Below are 18749 nucleotides of genomic sequence, written 5' to 3' on the forward strand. Positions count from 1 at the left end.
AGGAGTGTAGCTTGGAGGTAGAATTCTTCCCAGTTCAACCCCCAGTACCAAACCAAACAAAATAAAAAGATTTATTGTAGTAAGTTCTTTCTAAATCTAATTTAAATTCGTTCTACAGGCAGAGAAATCAAATCAAATATTAGTGAGCATTATGTTCATATGCAAAGAGCTTCTTATAAGTTATGAAGCAATTCAGGTAAAATGGTAGAGACAAATAAATGATTATTTTATTCTAGCATAGAAGTCAACACAAAGAACAAACAAATTTTTTTTTTGTGTGCGTGGTACTGGGGTTCCTGGAAACCCATCTACCTCTGGGCTACACTCGCAGACCTATTTTATATTTTTATTTGGAAACAGGGTCTCTTAAGCCAGCGAGGCTGGCTTCGAACCAGTGCAATCATCCTGTATCCACCTTCCAAGTGTGGGGATTACAAGCCTGCGCCACCACGCCCGGCTCAAAATTTATTATAAGGTAAAGCCACTTCTTATTTTGATGGTTGTGAATTTAAAAAGACACTTAATTCAAATATGATTGCTGCTTCCCATATTTGGATAGTTTTCCAAAAAGCATGTGGGCCGGGCCTGGTGGCTCAGTTTGTAATCCCAGTAATTCGGGAGGCTGAGACCAGAGGATTCCGGTTCTTGGACAGCCTCAGCTACTTAGTGAGGCCCTCTGCAACTCAGTGAGACCTGGTTTCAAGGTAAAGAATAAAGAAAAAAAAAAAAATAGGGCAGGGGGTGTAGCTCGGAGGTCAAATGCCCCTGGGTTCCATTCCCAGACCCACTCGCAAAAAAAAAAAAAAGTGTGGAATTGCATGGGGTCTCGAGTGGAAGAGGCTTTTGGCTTAGAATAACTTTTTGGACTTGAGAATAGAGGTTGGCTCGACACTTCCTGTTTTCACGTTTTGTTTTGAAACGGCATTGCAGCTTGGAAGGAAAGGTCCCCAGGTGGACACCCAGCATCATCTGAAGGACAATTTGGGTGGCTGGAAACAACAAGATTTCTGCATTGTGGTTAGGACACCTCGATTCTGCTCTCAGTTTTGATACCGAGTTGCTTAAAATTCTCATTAACTTCAAAAATCCTACCTTTTTATCATATTTCGTATTATGCAAGGAAATTGAATAAAAAATGCTGAACTCCTCTTTAGGAGAACAAAAAAGAAAAGGACAACAATGAAAAGCTTTTGTGATTATTTTTCTTAATGTTGAAAAAAATTTCATTACAGAAACTTAGAAAATACTGTTGTCCTAGAAAAAAAAAAACCTGGTAAAGCCATTTAATGTCTGAACATCAAAGCACTTGAAGATCTGTTCAAATCTATACATGTTACTAGAGAAGGATCAACATATTTTATTGATCCACCTTGTTTTCTTTTGGTGGTGGTACTGGGGATTGAACTCAGGGGTGTTCTAGCTCTAGCTCCACCCTCAGACCTTTTTTGTTTTTTATTTTGAAACAGGGTCTCACTAAGTTGCTGAGGCCCACCTAGAACCTGTGATCCTCCTGTCTCAGCCTTCCAAGTACTAGGGTTAAAGTAGACGAATATTGGTCAAGAGATAAACTGATTTGTTGGAAGCTATAAGAAAAGAATTCAGACTGCCTATTTGATAGGAGTTGCTGATTGTATAAATCAGAGGTTACTCTATGTCAAAGTCAATCACTAAGCAAAACAAAAGTGGGAAGGGGGAGGAATTGGGGGGGAGGAACTGTGGGGAGGGGCTAAATGAGTGATGTGTGCATGTATGCCTCTACCATCTCGTACCCCAGTAAGATGTATGACTACAATGCACCAATGAAAAAATTTAAAAAAGATAACTAACAAAAAAAAAAAAAAAAGGAAACATCAAAGGGGACATGTATAACAGAGCATGACACAAAAATAAGATAGGCAAAATCTAATCAATGTTTCATTAATTTAGAAATTGTGCAAAGAAAAAGAAAAAGAAAAGAAATCATGCAAATGCCCAAGTATTCAGTCTTGCTAAGTGGTAAAACTAGGATTGAAGTTAGCTCTCATAAGAATTGTATATTCTGATTTTGCTAAGTAGGTATATTGATTGAGACTTGGTTCATTTTTATTTGCTCCATGTCTCTTAAATTAAAAATTGTTGTTTTCTTTTTCTTTTTCTTTTTCTTTTTCTTTTTCTTTTTCTTTTTCTTTTTCTTTTTCTTTTTCTTTTCTTTCTTTCTTTCTTTTTTTTTTTTTGCGGTACTGGGAATGAAACCCAGGGGCATTCTACCTCTGACCTACACCACCAGCCTTATTTTTTATTTTTTATTTTGAAACAAAGTCTCACTAAGTCACAGAGGGCCTCACTAAGTAGCTGAGTCTGGCCATGAACCTGCATTCCTCCTGTCTCAGCCTTCCAAGTACTGGGATTACAAGTGTGTGCCACCACACCCGGCTAAAATTGTTGTCATATATATATATATCCTTTTTCTTTTTCTTTTTCTTTTTTTTTGAGGCACTGGAGTTTGAACCTAAAAGCATTCTATCTCTGAGCTAACTTCTTTTTTTATGTATATTTGGAAACAGGGTATTGCTATGTTGATGAGAGTCTCCCTACTTGCTGAGACTATACTGGAACCTGCGATCTTCCTGTCTCAGTCTCTCAAGTACTGGAATTACAGATATACATCACCATGCCCAGCTATACATACATATATATATATGTCCTTTTAAGTTTTAACTATTAGCACTTTAGAAAAAAAATCACCCAGTATTGTCTCTTTTTTTTTTTTTTTTTTTGAGGGTCTGGGGGTGGAACCCAGGGGCATTCTACCTCTGAGCTACACCCCCTGCCCTATTTTTTATTACTTATTTTGAAATCAGGTCTCACTGAGTTGCAGAGGACCTCACTAAATAGCTGAGGCTGTCCACGAACCGCGATCCTCCAGGTCTCAGCCTCCCGAATGCTGGGATTACAAGTGTGCGCCACCACGCCCGGCTCACCCAGTATTGTCTTAAAGTTGGTAATTGATACAACATTGCTTACTGCAATTCTAACATTTGCCTAAATATAAGCATCATCTGGCAAATTCTTTAATTGTCAGTAGAAAACTAGAAGCGTATGAGCTATTTTATTTTTCAGTACTGGGGATGGAACCCAGGGGCATTCTACCTCTGAGCTACACCACCAGCCCTATTTTTTATTCTTTCTTTTGAAACAGGGTCTCACTGAATTGCAAAGGGCCTCACTAAGCAGCTGAGGTTGTCTGCGAACAGTGATCCTCCTGTCTCAGCCTCCCAAATGCTGGGATTACAAGCGTGCACTACCACTCCTGGCTGTGTATGAGCTATTAAATATGTGTTCCACTCAAATATTAATTTCAGATGGGGTTATAAGCTAATAGGCACAGTTAATAGAGCTAGTTTGAATTGATCTGTCTATATGTGGGGTAGAAAAAGCCAAGGCGTTACATGGATTAAGATACATGGTTTAGGTTGGTCCTTTGGCCCCGCTGGCTAACAGCTTGTGTTGTGTATTGCTGTTTGACCACTGATTAGTTTCCTTCATTTATTGTATAGTATTTTTTTCCCATTCCTGTAATAGGGGACCCTTTCCTATCTTTTAAAGCATTATTGCCCAAAGTTAAGAAGGTGATGTGGTCTTTAAAAAAAATTGTGCAAATCACCACGATTTTAAAACCACATAGCCTGGCTAAACTACTATTCACTGGCTGAGGAAAACATTGTTAAGTACTTCAGTCTATACAGCACAAGCTGACATTCCAAGGACCTTTATCCAGTACAAGAAAGGTGGAAAGGTCCAAGGACCAGGCGGGCCAGAGTACACTGGGTTCGGTGCTTGGCATCCTTGTTCAGGAATAGTCACGGCCTTTCTCCTGCGATCCAGTACTGCAATGCAGATTGTAAATGATGCTAAAATCATTCTCCTATTCAGAGGATGCCCACCAGTGTGGTAAAGACCTTTGTGACCACACTGCGAGAGGAACAGCTGAAAGGCCTGGGATGCACCACCAGAGAAGACTTAGTGTTTACATGATGCAGCTGTGAAAGGTTGTCAGGAGAAGCAAGCTTTGGACTTCTCAAGCTTTGGACTTCTAGCAAGATGAAAGCTAGGAGGAGCAGGATAAGGACACCAAAAAATAAAATAAAATAAAATAAAATAAAATAAAATAAAATAAAATAAAATAAAATAAAATAAAATAAAATAAAAATAAAACCACCAGAAAGAAAAACTCACCCACAAAAGCATCACACACAAAAAACTTAAAGTAACCATAACTGCCTACCTCCCAGGGCTATTTGAGGGTAGGCAGCCGGGGAAGCGATGCGGCTGCCACTGGAGGGAGAGGGCGGGGGGGGGGGGGACTGGATGAACCCTGGACAGTGATCTACAGAGGACTCCTATGTCTGCTGGGCTGCTGGCTCAAATGATGTCTCTTTCAATTCAGAGATGTTATGATTCTATAATAATGTTTCCATAAATCTTCAGTACATTGGCTAATTTTATAGACATGGATGATCCCAAGAAACTTAAATATGCCAAACAATTCCCAATTACATAAATTGCTGTTTGTGATCAGCATAAAAATGGTCCTTGTCTCTAAAACCTTGTCTTTCGCACTATCAATGTCAGTACATTACCTCATATTCATTAACTGTTATATATCCTGATTGTTTTGAAAAATTAAATACCCAGAAGAACATTTGTTACCCCCAAAAGAATGTTTAATGCCCATTTTTGATTGCTGAACATTTATTCAGCAATCAGGAAACGAGGAGTCGTGATGTTAGAACTAGCTCCCCCATGATAGGTAAGCAGTAATAATGGCTGACCTTATTAAGTGATTACTATCTTCTAGACAATATTCTAGTGTTTTCCATATAATAATACTTATGTAATATGTATATATATATATACATATACACACACACACATACAACTTTGTAATTGGATACTATTATTATTCCCACTTACAGATGAGAAAATAAAAGGCCAGAAAGGTTGAAATAACTTACTCATACACATATTTGTTAGTGGTAGAAAGTAACTCCACCCAGGGCCTGGCTCATGCAGGAAGTACTCTACCACTGAGCTACATCTCCAGTCCTTTTTAAAATTTTATTTTGAGATAAAGTCTTACTAATTTGTTCAAGCTGGTCTTAAACTTATGATCCTCCTGACTCAACCTCTAAATTTCTGAGGTTATAGGTGTGGACCACCATGCCCGGCTTAGAATGTAGAGTCCAACTCACCTTATTTGATGTCAGAGCCTTTGCTCTAAACCAGAGGCCTTATTGCTATACATATCTAAGCCCTACCTCATACTGGTATGTGTGTGTGTGTGTGTGTGTGTGTGTGTGTGTGTGTGTGTGAATGTGTGCATGTATATTACTTTACATATTCCTAAAAGATGGAGCGAATGTATCTTAAAGATGGGCGCTCTGATCATTTTCTAAAAAATGCTATGGTAGAAATAAAATCTTTCATTTTACCTTTCCAGCACGCTTAAGTTCTTGCCTATCCTTGTTGGCAAATCCAGTCACTGCTGCAGTTTCGATCATTCCTGTCAGAGCAAGTACTGGGGCGATGCTCACAATGAGGAGTGTCATCTCCCATCCATAGGTGAGGGAAATGATGATGGACAGTCCCATGTTAGTCGCGTTTTGTGTTAAGACACCAACCCTTGAACTTGTTGCCTGTGAGACATATGTTTTGGGAAAAGTCAGTTAATTTTAAATTTACAAGATATCTGTTAACAATTTCTTGCAAAATTGTTAATTTTTAATGAACAATTGTTAATTGTCAATTTTTTTCGGGGGGCAGGATGCTTATACTTAGATACTTTGAATTTATACTTAGGGATTAAATAAAACACATAGTTTTAAAAACACCGTTAACTAAAGAATCATGTCTCTCTACTGCCTCATATCCAATAGTGAGATGTTCACATGATCTGGCCTTTAATTTGGTGAAACAAAAGTATGGCTGAGAAAGATTAGCATTATCTGAAATTACTTATGACCTGCTTACCAGGAAACTTTAATGTTGCTCTGAGATCTCCCTTTTGATTGTTCTGCAGAATTTTACAGTCAAGTTAAGTGCATTCAAAGTTAAACGTAAAGGATTTCTTTTTTCCTCTAACTGATATCTACAGTGCACACACACACATACACACCACCTCTTTATTCCTAACTTATAATAAATTCTTGAAGATAAAGCAATTTATCAACAGGATATATAACAGTAGCAGAATCATTGTTACTGTTAAAAAAATAAAAAAACTAAAATTAACAAAAAGGAGTCAATCTTTAAGTTTTTTTTATGGTTTATTATTTATAAAGTTGGGGTCACATTAATTGGAAACTTTATGGGAAAATAAATATTTTAATAAATGATAAATATTTACATAATAATTTACATAAAAGTACCAGTTTTAAAACACATATAACAGACATGTACTTAAATTTTAAGTGCTTTGAAAAAGCAATTTGAATAATGTATATAAATTATTCTGAACATTTTGCATATTCTATTTCATGGAGAAAAAAAGAGAAATGCTATATTATAGCTTTTATATTTACTAAAGTTGAATATAATCTACCTTTAATAATATCTTAAGGTAAATTGCTATTTTCTATTTTAATAACTTTTGCTTTATAGAATCTATAAAAATAAGATTTTGGGGGTACATTCACTTCTTATATGCTTTCCATTGCTGAGGACATTATAATCATGCAGGGATACAAATGTTAAGTTTAGTTACAGGATAGAAAAATGAGGACCTCCTATTTATTTATCTAGAAATATAGTGATAATCAACTACATCTTAAAATATATGTTTTGTTCTGCTCATGAAACCATGATTATTGAAAAAAGTTTAGATAATAGTAAAATTTACATTCTTCTAGACATAAGTAAATCAGTTTAGGATTATTGTGTACATGCAATTTTGTATTCTACTTTTATCCCTTTGTACCACACGGCAAGCTTTCTTTGGATTATTCAATATTCTGCAACAAACATTTGAATTGTTTTCATTTTTTTTTCAGTGCTGAGGATTGAGCCCAACTTCTCATGCATGCTAGGCAAGCACTGTATCAATTTTTTATTATTAACACAGAGCTGTAATGGAAATCTTTGCACAAAATCTTCATATTCATCTTTTATTCCCTAATGCTAAATATAATTATATGTTAAATGAAATATACTTAAAATTTTTTTTGTGTGTGGTAATGGGGATGAAACCCAGGGGCATTGTACCTCCAAGCTGTACCCTCAGCCCTATTTTTTAGTCTTTTTATAATTTATTTTTATTTTTTGTGGTAGTGGGGGTGGAACCCAGGGGCATTCTACCTCGGAGCTACACCCTCAGCCCTATATTTTATTCTTTATTTTGAAACAGGGTCTCACTGAGTTGCAAAGAGCCTCACTAAGTAGCTCAGGCTGTCCGCTAACCGAGATCCAATTGTCTCAGCCTCCGGAATGCTGTAATTACAGTGCGCCACCACACCCAGCCTTTTTATTTACTTATTTTTATTTTTTTGCGGATCTGGGGATGGAACTCAGGGGCATTTGGCCTCCGCACTACAACCCCTGCCCTATTTTTTATTCTTTATTTTTGAATGAGGTTCTCACTAAATTGCGGAGGGTTTCACTAAGTAACTAAGGCTGTCTGCGAACTGTGATCCTCCTGTTCTGCCTCCTGCATGCTGGGATTACAAGGGTGCGCCACCATGCTGGGCTCTACTTTTACATTCTTAATAGTTATTGTCACATTACTTCTTTAAGAGATTATAAAAATTTTCACTTAACTATCAAAAATTAGTTGGAGAATACTACTTTGAGAAGAAAATTAGAGTACGTATAGAGGAATGGCTATCATGAGAAAATGGAAGGAAGCCGGGTGTAATCCTAGTACTTGGGAGGCTGACGCCGACAGCCTCAGCTACTTAGTGAGGCCCTCTGCAATTTAGTGAGACCGTTTCAAAATAAAGAACAAAAAATCGGGCTGGGAGTGTAGCTTGGAGGTAGAATGCCCCTGGGTTTAATTCTAAGCACTACAAAAAAAAAAAAAAAAAAAAAAAAAAAAAAGGAAGGAAGGAAATAGTATTTAATTGTAGAAACAAAATTCTCTGTGGTAGCATTTCTGGTTTTCTCGTTTGGCCAAGAAGGAGTAACAGAGATTTATCCCCCGTGTGAATCAGACAGAGACAAAATACACAAACCAGTGGTTTTCAAGACACTGGACCTGGACCTCGGCAGCCAAGGGCAGAGATAGTGAACAACTGAGTTGAGCCCTATGACTGCCCCAGCTGACTCCCTTGAGAGAGTTTCCGTTTGGGGAGGGTGAGCCGAAGCAGTTCCCAACTGGCCCCCTGAGCTCGCTAGACACAGTTAGGCGTCTGAGGAACCCAAGACAGAGAGAGTTTATGGATTTCCAGAGAGAAGAGAGCTACACAGAAAGAGTAACCAGGTCGGCTGCAGAGGATCTTCCTCTAGTACTCAGCTAAGCAGGGCGTGCATTGAAAGTGCAGGAACAGTTCAAGCCACACCAGCCAGATTGGAAAACCTTGCGTTTACAGGGCTTTGGGTAGAGTGCAGAATGTTTTGCCTTGGTAGTAGGCACCAGCTCTGCCTAGTAGATTGTAAAATGGAGTCCAAATGGAGCAAACTGTTCCCAGGTAGCATTTAAGCACATCAGAACAAAACTCAACATATAGCCAGGCCTGGTGGCGCACGCTTGTAATCCCCGCGCTTAGGAGGCTGAGACAGGAGGATCGCACAGGTCCGAAGCCAGCCTCAGCTACTGAGTGAGGCTGTCAGCAACTTAGTGAGACCCTGTTTCCAAATAAAGTATAAAATAAGTCTGGGAGTATAGCCCGGAGGTAGAAAAGCCCCTGGGTTCTACACCCCATACTACACACACAAAAAAAGTTCAACATATATGGAAATATAAAAATATCCAGCACCAAGCCAGGCATGATGGTGAACACCTGTAATCCCAATACTTGGGAGGTTGATATAGGAGGATTGCAGTTTCAAGGTCAACCTCAGCAAATTAGCGAGATCCTCACTAGCTCAGTAAGGCCCTGTTTCAAAATAAAAATTAAAAAGGGATGGGTATATAGAGCTTGGAGGTAGAAGGATTCTAGGTTCAACCCCTTGTACAATACACACACACACACACACACACACACACACACCTATAAATGTTGAATTCACAATGTGTGGCATCCAGTAAAAAATTGTTAGGTATGCTAAAGAATACCAAAATAGAACTTATAGAGCCAGACATGGTGGCACATGCTTGTAATCCTAGCGCTTTGGAGGCTGAGACAGGAGGATCACGCAGGTTTGAAGCCAGCCTCAGCTACTTAGTGAGGCTCTCAGCAACTTAGCAAGGCCCTGTTTCCAAATAAAGTATAAAATAAATCTGGGAGTACAGCCCGGAGGTAGAAAGCCTCTGGGTTCCACCCCCAGTACCACCAAAAAAAAAAAAAAAAAAAAAAAAAAAGAATTTATAATAATGATAAAAGTTAATCAATTATTGAAGCCAACCCAAAACTAGCAAAATGTTAGAAATAGCACATCATTCCATTTATAATAAGACCTAAAAAGCTCAAGCTCAAACTCATAGAAACAGACAGTAAAATGGTGGATACCAGAGGCTAGGGGCTGAGAAGATAGAGGGGATGCTGGTCAAAGGACACAAAATTTCAGTTAGAGAGGAGGAGTAGGTTCAAGAGAGCTATACATCATGGTGACTATACTTAATAAAAATATACTATGGCTGGTCGTGGTGGCACACACCTGTAATCCTGGTACTTGAGAGGCTGAGACAGATAGAACGCAGGTTTGAGTACAGTCTCAGCATGTGAGATTCTCATCAACCTAGCAAGACCTGTTTCCAAATAAAAATAAAATAGGGCTGGGGGATATAGCTCAGAGTAGAATGTCTCTGAATTAACTCTCCAGTACCAATAAATAAATAAATAGATAAAATAAAAAATATACTATGTATTTGAAAATTGCTGAGAGTAGATTTTAAGTGTTCTTACCACTGAAATATGTATATGAGGTAATGCACATATTTTTATCTACTCTACAATGTATACATTTACTAAAACATTATTTATATACCATAAGTATGTATAATTTTACCTGTACATTTAAAAATTATCAATCCTTATATATTCAGTCAAATATAGAAGATATTAAGAACTCATCTCAAAAATTATAGATCTATAATTCTATATTATGAAAAATATAATGTCTGAGTTGGAAAATACACAAGAGGATAAATAATAGATTAGGTACTGAAAAAGAAATGATTATTGGTTCTGAAGGCATAGCAACAGAAACTATTAAAAATAGTTTAAGAATCCTTTAAAAAATAAATGTGTATAAAAGTTGGCAAAGCATTGGTGAGCTGTGGTACAACTTCAGGAAGCCCAATATATGTTTAGTTGGAGTCCCTGAAGAGAGGAGATAGATTAGGGTGACAGAAAAAGGTATTAAGAATTAGTAACTAGTGTTTAGTCTGAAAATGGTAAGCTCATGAATCCAAGATAAGCAGTGAACCTCACACACAAAGAGCTGGGAACTATGCGAAAGTGCATCCGTATTTCAAAGTCAGTGACAAAAATCTTCGAGGAAGCCAAAGGGGGGAAAAAATTGTATGAAGCAGAAAAAAGATATAAATGATGGTTCACTGAAAAAAAATACAGTGAAGAAGAATCTAGAACATCATCTTTAATCTACTGAAAAAAAGACTTGTTTGTCAACTTCAAATTCTAAAATCAGTGGAAATATACTTAAAAAATAAAGTTAAAATAAAGACTTTTCAGGAATGTAAGGTTCAGAATAATTAATAATTAATTGCCATCAGACCTGCACTATAAGAAACGTAAGAGAAAACGTGGAAGCAGAAGAAAAATAATCTAAATGGAAATATGAATCTAGAACTTGGAACTAAGAACCCAAAAATGTTTACTATTTGAAGTTTTTTAGGAGACAGTTGCTAAATATAACTAATCATAGCTGGGTGTGGTGGTACACACCTGCAATCAGTACTTGGGAGGCTAGAATAGGAGGAATGCAGGTTCGAGGTCAGCCTAAGCAACTTAGTAAGACCCTGTTTCAAAACAAAAAATTAAAATAGGGATGAGGGCATAGTTTAGAAAAATAATGTCCCTGGGTTCAATCCCCAGTACCAAAAACAAACCAAAAAATTAATCATAATGTAGCATTGAGTTTATTATATATAAAGATAAAAATTATATGACAACAATAACAAAAATTGAGAAGGAAATGGAGATACAGTAAAGACTGCCTTCCTTCTTTCCTTCCTTCCTTCCTTCCTTCCTTCCTTCCTTCCTTCCTTTCTTCCTTCCTTCCTTCCTTCCTTCCTGTTGCAATATTGGGGATTGAACCCAGGGCTTCACACATGATAGGTAAGTGCTCTACCACAGAGATACACCTCCAATCTTTATTTTATTTTGAGACAGGAGCTTGCTAAGTTACCTCTGTTGTCCTCAAACTTGGAATCCTCCTGCCTTAGCCTCTAGAATAGCTGAGATTACAGGTTTGTGATACCACATCTGGTATAATTTTCTTACATTATAAATTGATTTGACATGTCACTTGAAGATATACTGTGATACATGAAAGATGTATATTATAAACCTTAAAGCAATCATTAAAATAATAAAACAAAGAGTTATAGCAACACTATCACACCCCCAAAAGAGAGATAAAATGGAATAGTAAAAATATTAATCTAAAGGAAGCAGAAAAGTAGAAAATGGAAAAATGAGAAATATAAGCCTAATATTGATAAGCAAGAAAATAAAAGTGGTCTGAATATCTAAGTTAAAAGATATCTCTATGCTGCCTGTAACAACCACATTCCAAATACAAAGACATAAATAAAACAAATATATAATGGCATCATTTATTTAAATTTATTTTATAAAATGCTATTTGAAGTATTTTGTAGATTTCTTTATTGTACAGGTCAAAGAACTATGGACTGTAGGCCAAATCTGACTCTACCTATTTTTACATAACAATAGGTAAAAATGGCTTTTATATTTTAAATAATTAAAAAATGAGAGAATATTTGCTTCGTACAAATTCTGTGCAATTCACATTCCTATGTCAAAAAACAGTTTCACTGGAACGTAGTCAGGATATGTTTTCTTATTGTCTGTGACCGTCTGAGGGATCGTGACAGAAGTGAATAGTCGTTAGAGAAACCCTATGTGCCTCTCTCTTCACTTTGAATCACCGCTCAACAGGCTACAACACTCAGTGACGTGGTTATAATTTGACAGTATTAAGTAACACTTGGATTGCTGTACTGTCGTATTCTTTCCTAGTTTTTAAGGTTACCATTGAATGGCCATCATCCCAAAGTAAGAAAGGGAGAGGAAAGTGGACTTACAATGTCATTCTTTTAAGGCACAATGCACTGTGAATTATTTTGTGTTTTAATTAGATGACTAGCCTTTTGTTTTATATGCCATCATACCATGCTTAAAAATGCAAAATGGTTTCGCTTTCCCAGGTTGAACACTTATAATATTCCCAGTTCATATTAAAGCAACATTCAAAAAAAACTTGGCAAAATGAAATATTTTGACATAATTTCTTCCTAAGTTTGAAACACAAAAATGAAGCTGAATCCAAAGTGACTTCTCTGAGGGATTCATTTATCAGCCAAGCAAAAACATCATTTTTGAATAATGAGTTCATTAAATATCATTAAATTAAATTCATTATTTTCATTAAATTAATTAAATCTCATTAAATTCTGTTCGTGACAGTAGAAGAAGTGTGCTCAGACTGCATAACTTATATAAGAATATTAGCCTTTTGTGAGATCAGTTGCTCAGAGTTGAAGACACTGAGAACAACATCAATAGTCAGCTACAAAATAAGATTATTTAGCCGGGCATGGTGGTGCACGCTTCTAATCTCTGCTCTTGGGAGGCTGAGACAGGAGGATCACACAGGTTCGAAACCAGCCTCAGCTACTTAGTGAGGCTCTCAGCAACTTGGTGAGACTCTGTTTCCAAATAAAATATAAAATGGGTCTGGGAGTGTAGCCCGGAGGTAGAAAGCCTCTGGGTTCCACCCCCAGTACCACCAAAAAAAAAAAAAAAAAAAAAAAAAAAAAAGATTATTTTGAGTGGCTTTCTTGGCTCATGCTGGGTTGACATATATTGATACTTGTGCTCGGTTGTTGGCTTTATGAGGAGCCAGTTTTTGGAGTTTGAAGTGACTAAAAAGTTAGATACTGTGAATAGATGCTGTGGAACAAGTACAGATATGAATAGTTTCAAAGAACTTCATAGAAAACTAAGTACAAACTGAAGTGGAATCTGCTAAGATGTATTACATGTAATAGTGGTGAAAATATTTGTGAGCAGAAAAAAGAATCAATGGGACAAATTCAGAAAAGCTTGTAAAAATATAAGGTATTTAAAGCTTATAGTTATTCGTTGTTATTATTAGTCAGCATGTATTTTGTGAAAAATAACCAAATTTATCATTCATTTAGCACGGCTTTGGATATTAGCTTTTGCTGTAGACATAGCTTTTTTTGTGTGATGCTGAGAATGGAACCCAGGAGTATTCTGCCTTCAGGCTACACCCACAGCACTATTTAATTTTTATTTGGAAACAAGGTCTTGCTAAGTTACCGAGAGCTTCACTATATTGCAGAGGTTGGCTTCAGACCTTGCTCCTCCTGTCTTCAGCTTCTCAAGTACTGGGATTACAGGCATGTACCACTATACTTGGCCACATACTAATATTTCTTAATTAAGTCAACCTTAAGCTGCAAGGAAAAATAGTAATTATATGCCAACTTTATATTGTGGTAAAGTCATTTCAATGACTACTAACATTGTTTGAATTAAAAGTAATGTCAAGCTCTCATATACATTTTCCATGTCAAAAAGTACAATCAAACAATGAGTGCACCATTGTCAAGGGAATAATATTCTAGTTGTAACTAATCAGCTCATTGGCTCTTGGAATTAATAAATGAAATAATTTTTTTATGATTTCTTGGGGCAACATAATTATAGCTTTGATGAGAAGAATTCTTGGCACTAGCATTGGGTCTGTCAGATGTTCATAAAGTATACGTGGAGGTGTCAATAACATAAATTTTTGTGGACAAAAATGAAGTAAGACTTAGTTGATGAGAGGATTACTGAAATATCCAGAAATAATAATACCTCATAAGTTTGTGGAATCTAGTCTCCAAACAAATCTAAAATTGTTTTGTACCTTTATTAAAGGTATATATTACATAGAAAATAGTGTGTTGACAGATCTACTGGCAATGAGCCACCACCTTAGGCTACAACAGTTGATTATATTCATTCAGTTATTCTAGTAAATATGTTGTTTTATGACTATTTTATAAACATCTTTTTATCATGACTCAAAGTATCAGGAGCTTCTAAAAATTGTCAAGGCATATCATTTTGGTCAGCAGTTGAAAGTCTCAGAGTAAAATATATTAATAGTAAGTAAATATTTTATGAATATTCATCCTAATACACTTGATAAAATAAAATGTAAGTGGGACATTTTGCACACTCTTGTAATCCTTGTATTTGGGAGGCTGAGACAGGAGGATCACAGGTTCATGGCCAGCCTCAGCAACTTGTGAAACTATCAGCAACTTAGTGAGGCCCTGTTTCCAAATATAAAAATAAACCGGCGTGGTGGCGCACGCTTGTAATCCCCGCGCTTGGTAGGCTGAGACAGGAGGATCGCACAGGTTCGAAGCCAGCCTCAGCTACTTAGTGAGGCTCTCAGCAACTTAGTGAGACCCTGTTTCCAAACAAAATATAAAATAGGCTGGGAATATAACCCGGAGGTAGAAAGCCTCTGGGTTCCACCCCCAGTACCCCCCCCCACTCTCACTCTCTCTCTCTCTCTCTCTCTCTCTCTCTCTCTCTCTATATATATATATATATATATATATATATATATATGTAATCAGGCTGAGGGTGTAGCTTGGAGGTAAAAAGCCCTTCTGGGGTTCAATCCTCAGTCACACACACACACACACACAATGTTACTGAAATTATGATAGAGAAATCGAAGTAGAGTAAGATTTACTTAAGTTGTTCTATGATAGGAAGTGTGACCCCCAAATTAGTTCCTAACTTGTTTATAGTCTACACCATCTTTGTGAGAAAGTGGTAAACAGGTAAGATTGGCAAATGCTCCTTTGTTTGCGAAAAAGAATGCATATTAAGTTGAATGTGAATTCACCCTTATACATCAAGGTAAAGGATCCTGTGAATTCCATGTTGGCAGCTGTATCTCATTCTTAGAAAAACGTCTTCAGTCATTTTATTTTAAAATTCAACAAGTTCCAAACCTTCTGTCAGGATTCCAACCATTTGTATATTCAATAAAACTGGCCAGAAGCTGTTATGAGACCAGCGTTTAACTGCAGCAAGGGAAGTTTCAAGTGATCAAATGGTGATAGCCGGGCGTGGTGGTGCAGACTTGTAATGCCAGGACTTGGGAGGCTGAGACAGGAGGATCATGGTCTGAGGCCAGCCTCAGCTACTCAGACCATTTGCAACTTAGTGAGACCCTGTTTCAAAATAAAAAGAATTTTAAAAAAGGGGGGCTGGGTGTATAGCTTGGAGGTTCAATCCCCAGTACCATAAAAAAAAATGGTGATAGATGCTTGTAAAGAATCAGGGACAGCAATATTTTCATTAACATTTCTCAATTAGAGAAAACATTTTATATTAGAAACAACTACTGAGGGTAAAGATGATAATGGTGGCCTTTTAGTCTTAAAATGGTCTTTCGGTTAACGCGAATACTTGCTAAAAGAAATGTTTCATGAATAAACTATAGCTGCTGGTAAGAATGCCTATTTCAGTAGAAAGGTTCTTAAAATATCTTTTTAATTTTTTAAAAAATTTTTATTGGTGCATTGTGGTCATTCATCTTAATGGAATACAAGATGGTGGAGACATACATGTACAATACCCAATTAGCCCTTACCAAATTCCCACCCCATTCCCTCCCTCTCTCTCTTTCTCAAGTTTGGCTTATCTTAAAATATTTGAAATATAGGTAGTAACGAAAAAACATTGGCAGACTGTGGAATGGGGATTTGAGTGGAATTATGAGGATGGATATTTCTGTCTAGAGTTGTGAGCCCTAGGATTCTAGATGTAGAAGTTGCCATCCAGAGAATTCAGTTGTGTTGTGGAGATGAATGCTGTGCTCATTATTTGACTATTTAGAAAAAATTTACTCACCAACTTTTTTTTTTATTTATGCAGGTAAAATTGAGCCCCCCAACCCTCTTTTAAAATTTAAATACTGTCAAATGAAATTCTAGAGCCTTAGCCAGGCATAGGAGTGCATGCCTGTAATCCTAGCACGTAGGAGGCTGAGACAGGAGAACGGCAGGTTTGAGGATAGCCTCAGAAATGTAGCAGGACTTAGCAAAACCCTGTTTCAAAATAAAAAATAAAAGCCGGGCGTGGTGGCACACGCTTGTAATCCCAGCATTCGGGTGGCTGAGACCGGAGGACTGCAGTTCAAGGACAGCCTCAGCTACTTAGTGAGGCCCTCTGCAACTTAGTGAGACCCGGTTTCAAAGTAAAGAATAAAAAATAGGGCAGGGGGAGCAGCTCGGAGGTCAAATGCTCCTGAGTTCCATCCCCAGACCCTCGAAAAAAAATAAATAAAAAGTTCTGGAGGTGGAGCTCGGTGGTAGAACGTCCCTGGGTATATTTTTCCATTCCCCAGTACCACAGATAACAACAGAACAAAAACCAAAAAACAGAAAAGAAGTTCCGGAGCCTTGCCTTTAAAATTTCAAGATTAACAAAAATAATCCCAGGAAGATAAAGATGCCTCTTTTCTTCTTGATCTATTTTTCCATCCTAAAATTAGTTTTCTCAACCAAAATGGGTACGCATGAACATTTATAGTTGTAACCAATTGTTCTACTTTGTCTTTTTGTTTTTGTGGTATAAAAGATTGAACCCCTGGGGTGTTCCACCTCTGTGCTACACCCCCAACCTTTTAACTTTTTTTTTTTGAAACAGGGTCTTGCTATGTTGCTGAGGCTGGTCTGAACCTGTGATCCTCCTTTCTCAGCCTTCCAAGTACAGGGATTACAGGAGTGTACTATCATGTCTGGCTCAATTTATCCTATTTTCTAATAACACAAGTCAGTTCTTGGTGATATATATTGGATAAAAGAGATCTTACAAAACTTATAATAGTTGCCATATCCTGTGGAAATAATTTCCAATAAATATAATTCTGATGAATTATTTTAGTTGACAAATTGTTGCTCTAGTAATAATGTTGTAATTGACATTTCAGTATGTATGTATGCATTTATTTATTTTGGTAATGGGAATTGAACCTAGAGGCATTCTACCTCTAAGTTATGGTCTCATTAGGTTTCTAAGAGTGTCACTATGTTGCCCAGGCTGGCTTTGAACCTGTGATCCTCCTGTTTCAGCCTCCCAAACACTGGGATTACAAGCATGTGCCACCACGTCTAGCACATTTCTGTATGTCTAAATACAATACTTAGAACATTTTTTTTGTCATTCAGAGATGCATGCATGATAAAGAATATGGAAAGCCCATTACCCCGCTAGTGTTCTTACTATATCAAATAGATTGCAAGCTTTACCTCACTTAGATTGAAAGCAAGGGATCTTGTTTTGTACTCCTTTACTCAGAGTTAGAACCCACTTGTTATAAAAAGGTCAACCTTATTAAAAATACATTAGTCTTTATCTCTTGCACACTCTTCTGCTCCCCATGTGCTGTGAGCATGGCTTTACGTATATTTTGCTGCTGTGTCACTGATCTCAACTATGATCCATAAACATTTTGCTCACATGTTGTGACTGGTCATGAGTACCTGCATCTTCTCATCTTGATCTGTAAGACAGATTCACTTCCAGAGGCACACATGAGTCCAAATTGCTACACATTGCTTTAAATAAGATCTCATTTTCTGGAGTAAGGGAAAACTAAACTTTTTTTCTTTTGTTAAAATTTCCGAGGTGGGTGTATTTCCTCTCAGTTTGTTACCTTTTATTGTCTTACTGAGCTCTGCACAGCTCCCATATGGGCACACACATAGGTGTGCACATGCACATGCTCACAGCACATACACACACCATTTAAAAATAAGAACAATATACATACCCCTTGAATCTGTGCTATATCTATGGCTAATGTTGTCGTCAAGGCTCCTGTGCTATTTTCTTTATCATCGAACCAGGCAATATCCTAGAAAAAAAGGGAATTGACATGCGTTTATGAAGAACATTTTTCTCTGACTCGTGATTTTGCTATAGTACCTTAGAAGCATTTATTTATTTGCCTTCTCGCTTGCTAGTAATTAATTATTGTAAATATTATGAACCAACAAACTTTTGCTTCTGATTTCATAAAGATTTGTATGAAACTTAAGCCTAAGAGCTTAGATTTATTACCGTGTTACAATATTATATGATAACCAGTGTTAGAAATGGTGATTTGGAACCACCAAATCATTTGTAATTTTACTCCTCATGGTCTTTGTGGAGGGCAGGCTCTATTTAACTAGGAAAAAATGTACAACATGACTTAGAAATATTTTCAAATCTTTACCTTTCTACCTAAACTGATTGATGATAAAAAGTCCATTTCCTTCTGTTGAGGATTCACGTGGGTGAGATTTTCCCTGACACTTGTTA

At 37.0% G+C, this 18749-nt stretch overlaps 1 protein-coding gene across 1 annotated transcript in view; it reads right to left on the minus strand.

The window, feature by feature from the left end:
• ABCB5 (ATP binding cassette subfamily B member 5) overlaps positions 1-18749 on the minus strand; it is a gene marked incomplete at both ends in the record, with an annotated part of 120129 nt that overhangs the window by 27268 nt on the left and 74112 nt on the right. The window contains 2 exons of the mRNA XM_080701175.1: positions 5472-5675; positions 18217-18300. Coding sequence (XP_080557301.1) covers positions 5472-5675; positions 18217-18300 — 288 coding nt within the window. The remainder of the gene's footprint in view (positions 1-5471; positions 5676-18216; positions 18301-18749) is intronic.

Source organism: Muscardinus avellanarius (assembly GCF_963383645.1).
Source record: "Muscardinus avellanarius genome assembly, chromosome: 9".
Taxonomy (NCBI): domain Eukaryota; kingdom Metazoa; phylum Chordata; class Mammalia; order Rodentia; family Gliridae; genus Muscardinus; species Muscardinus avellanarius.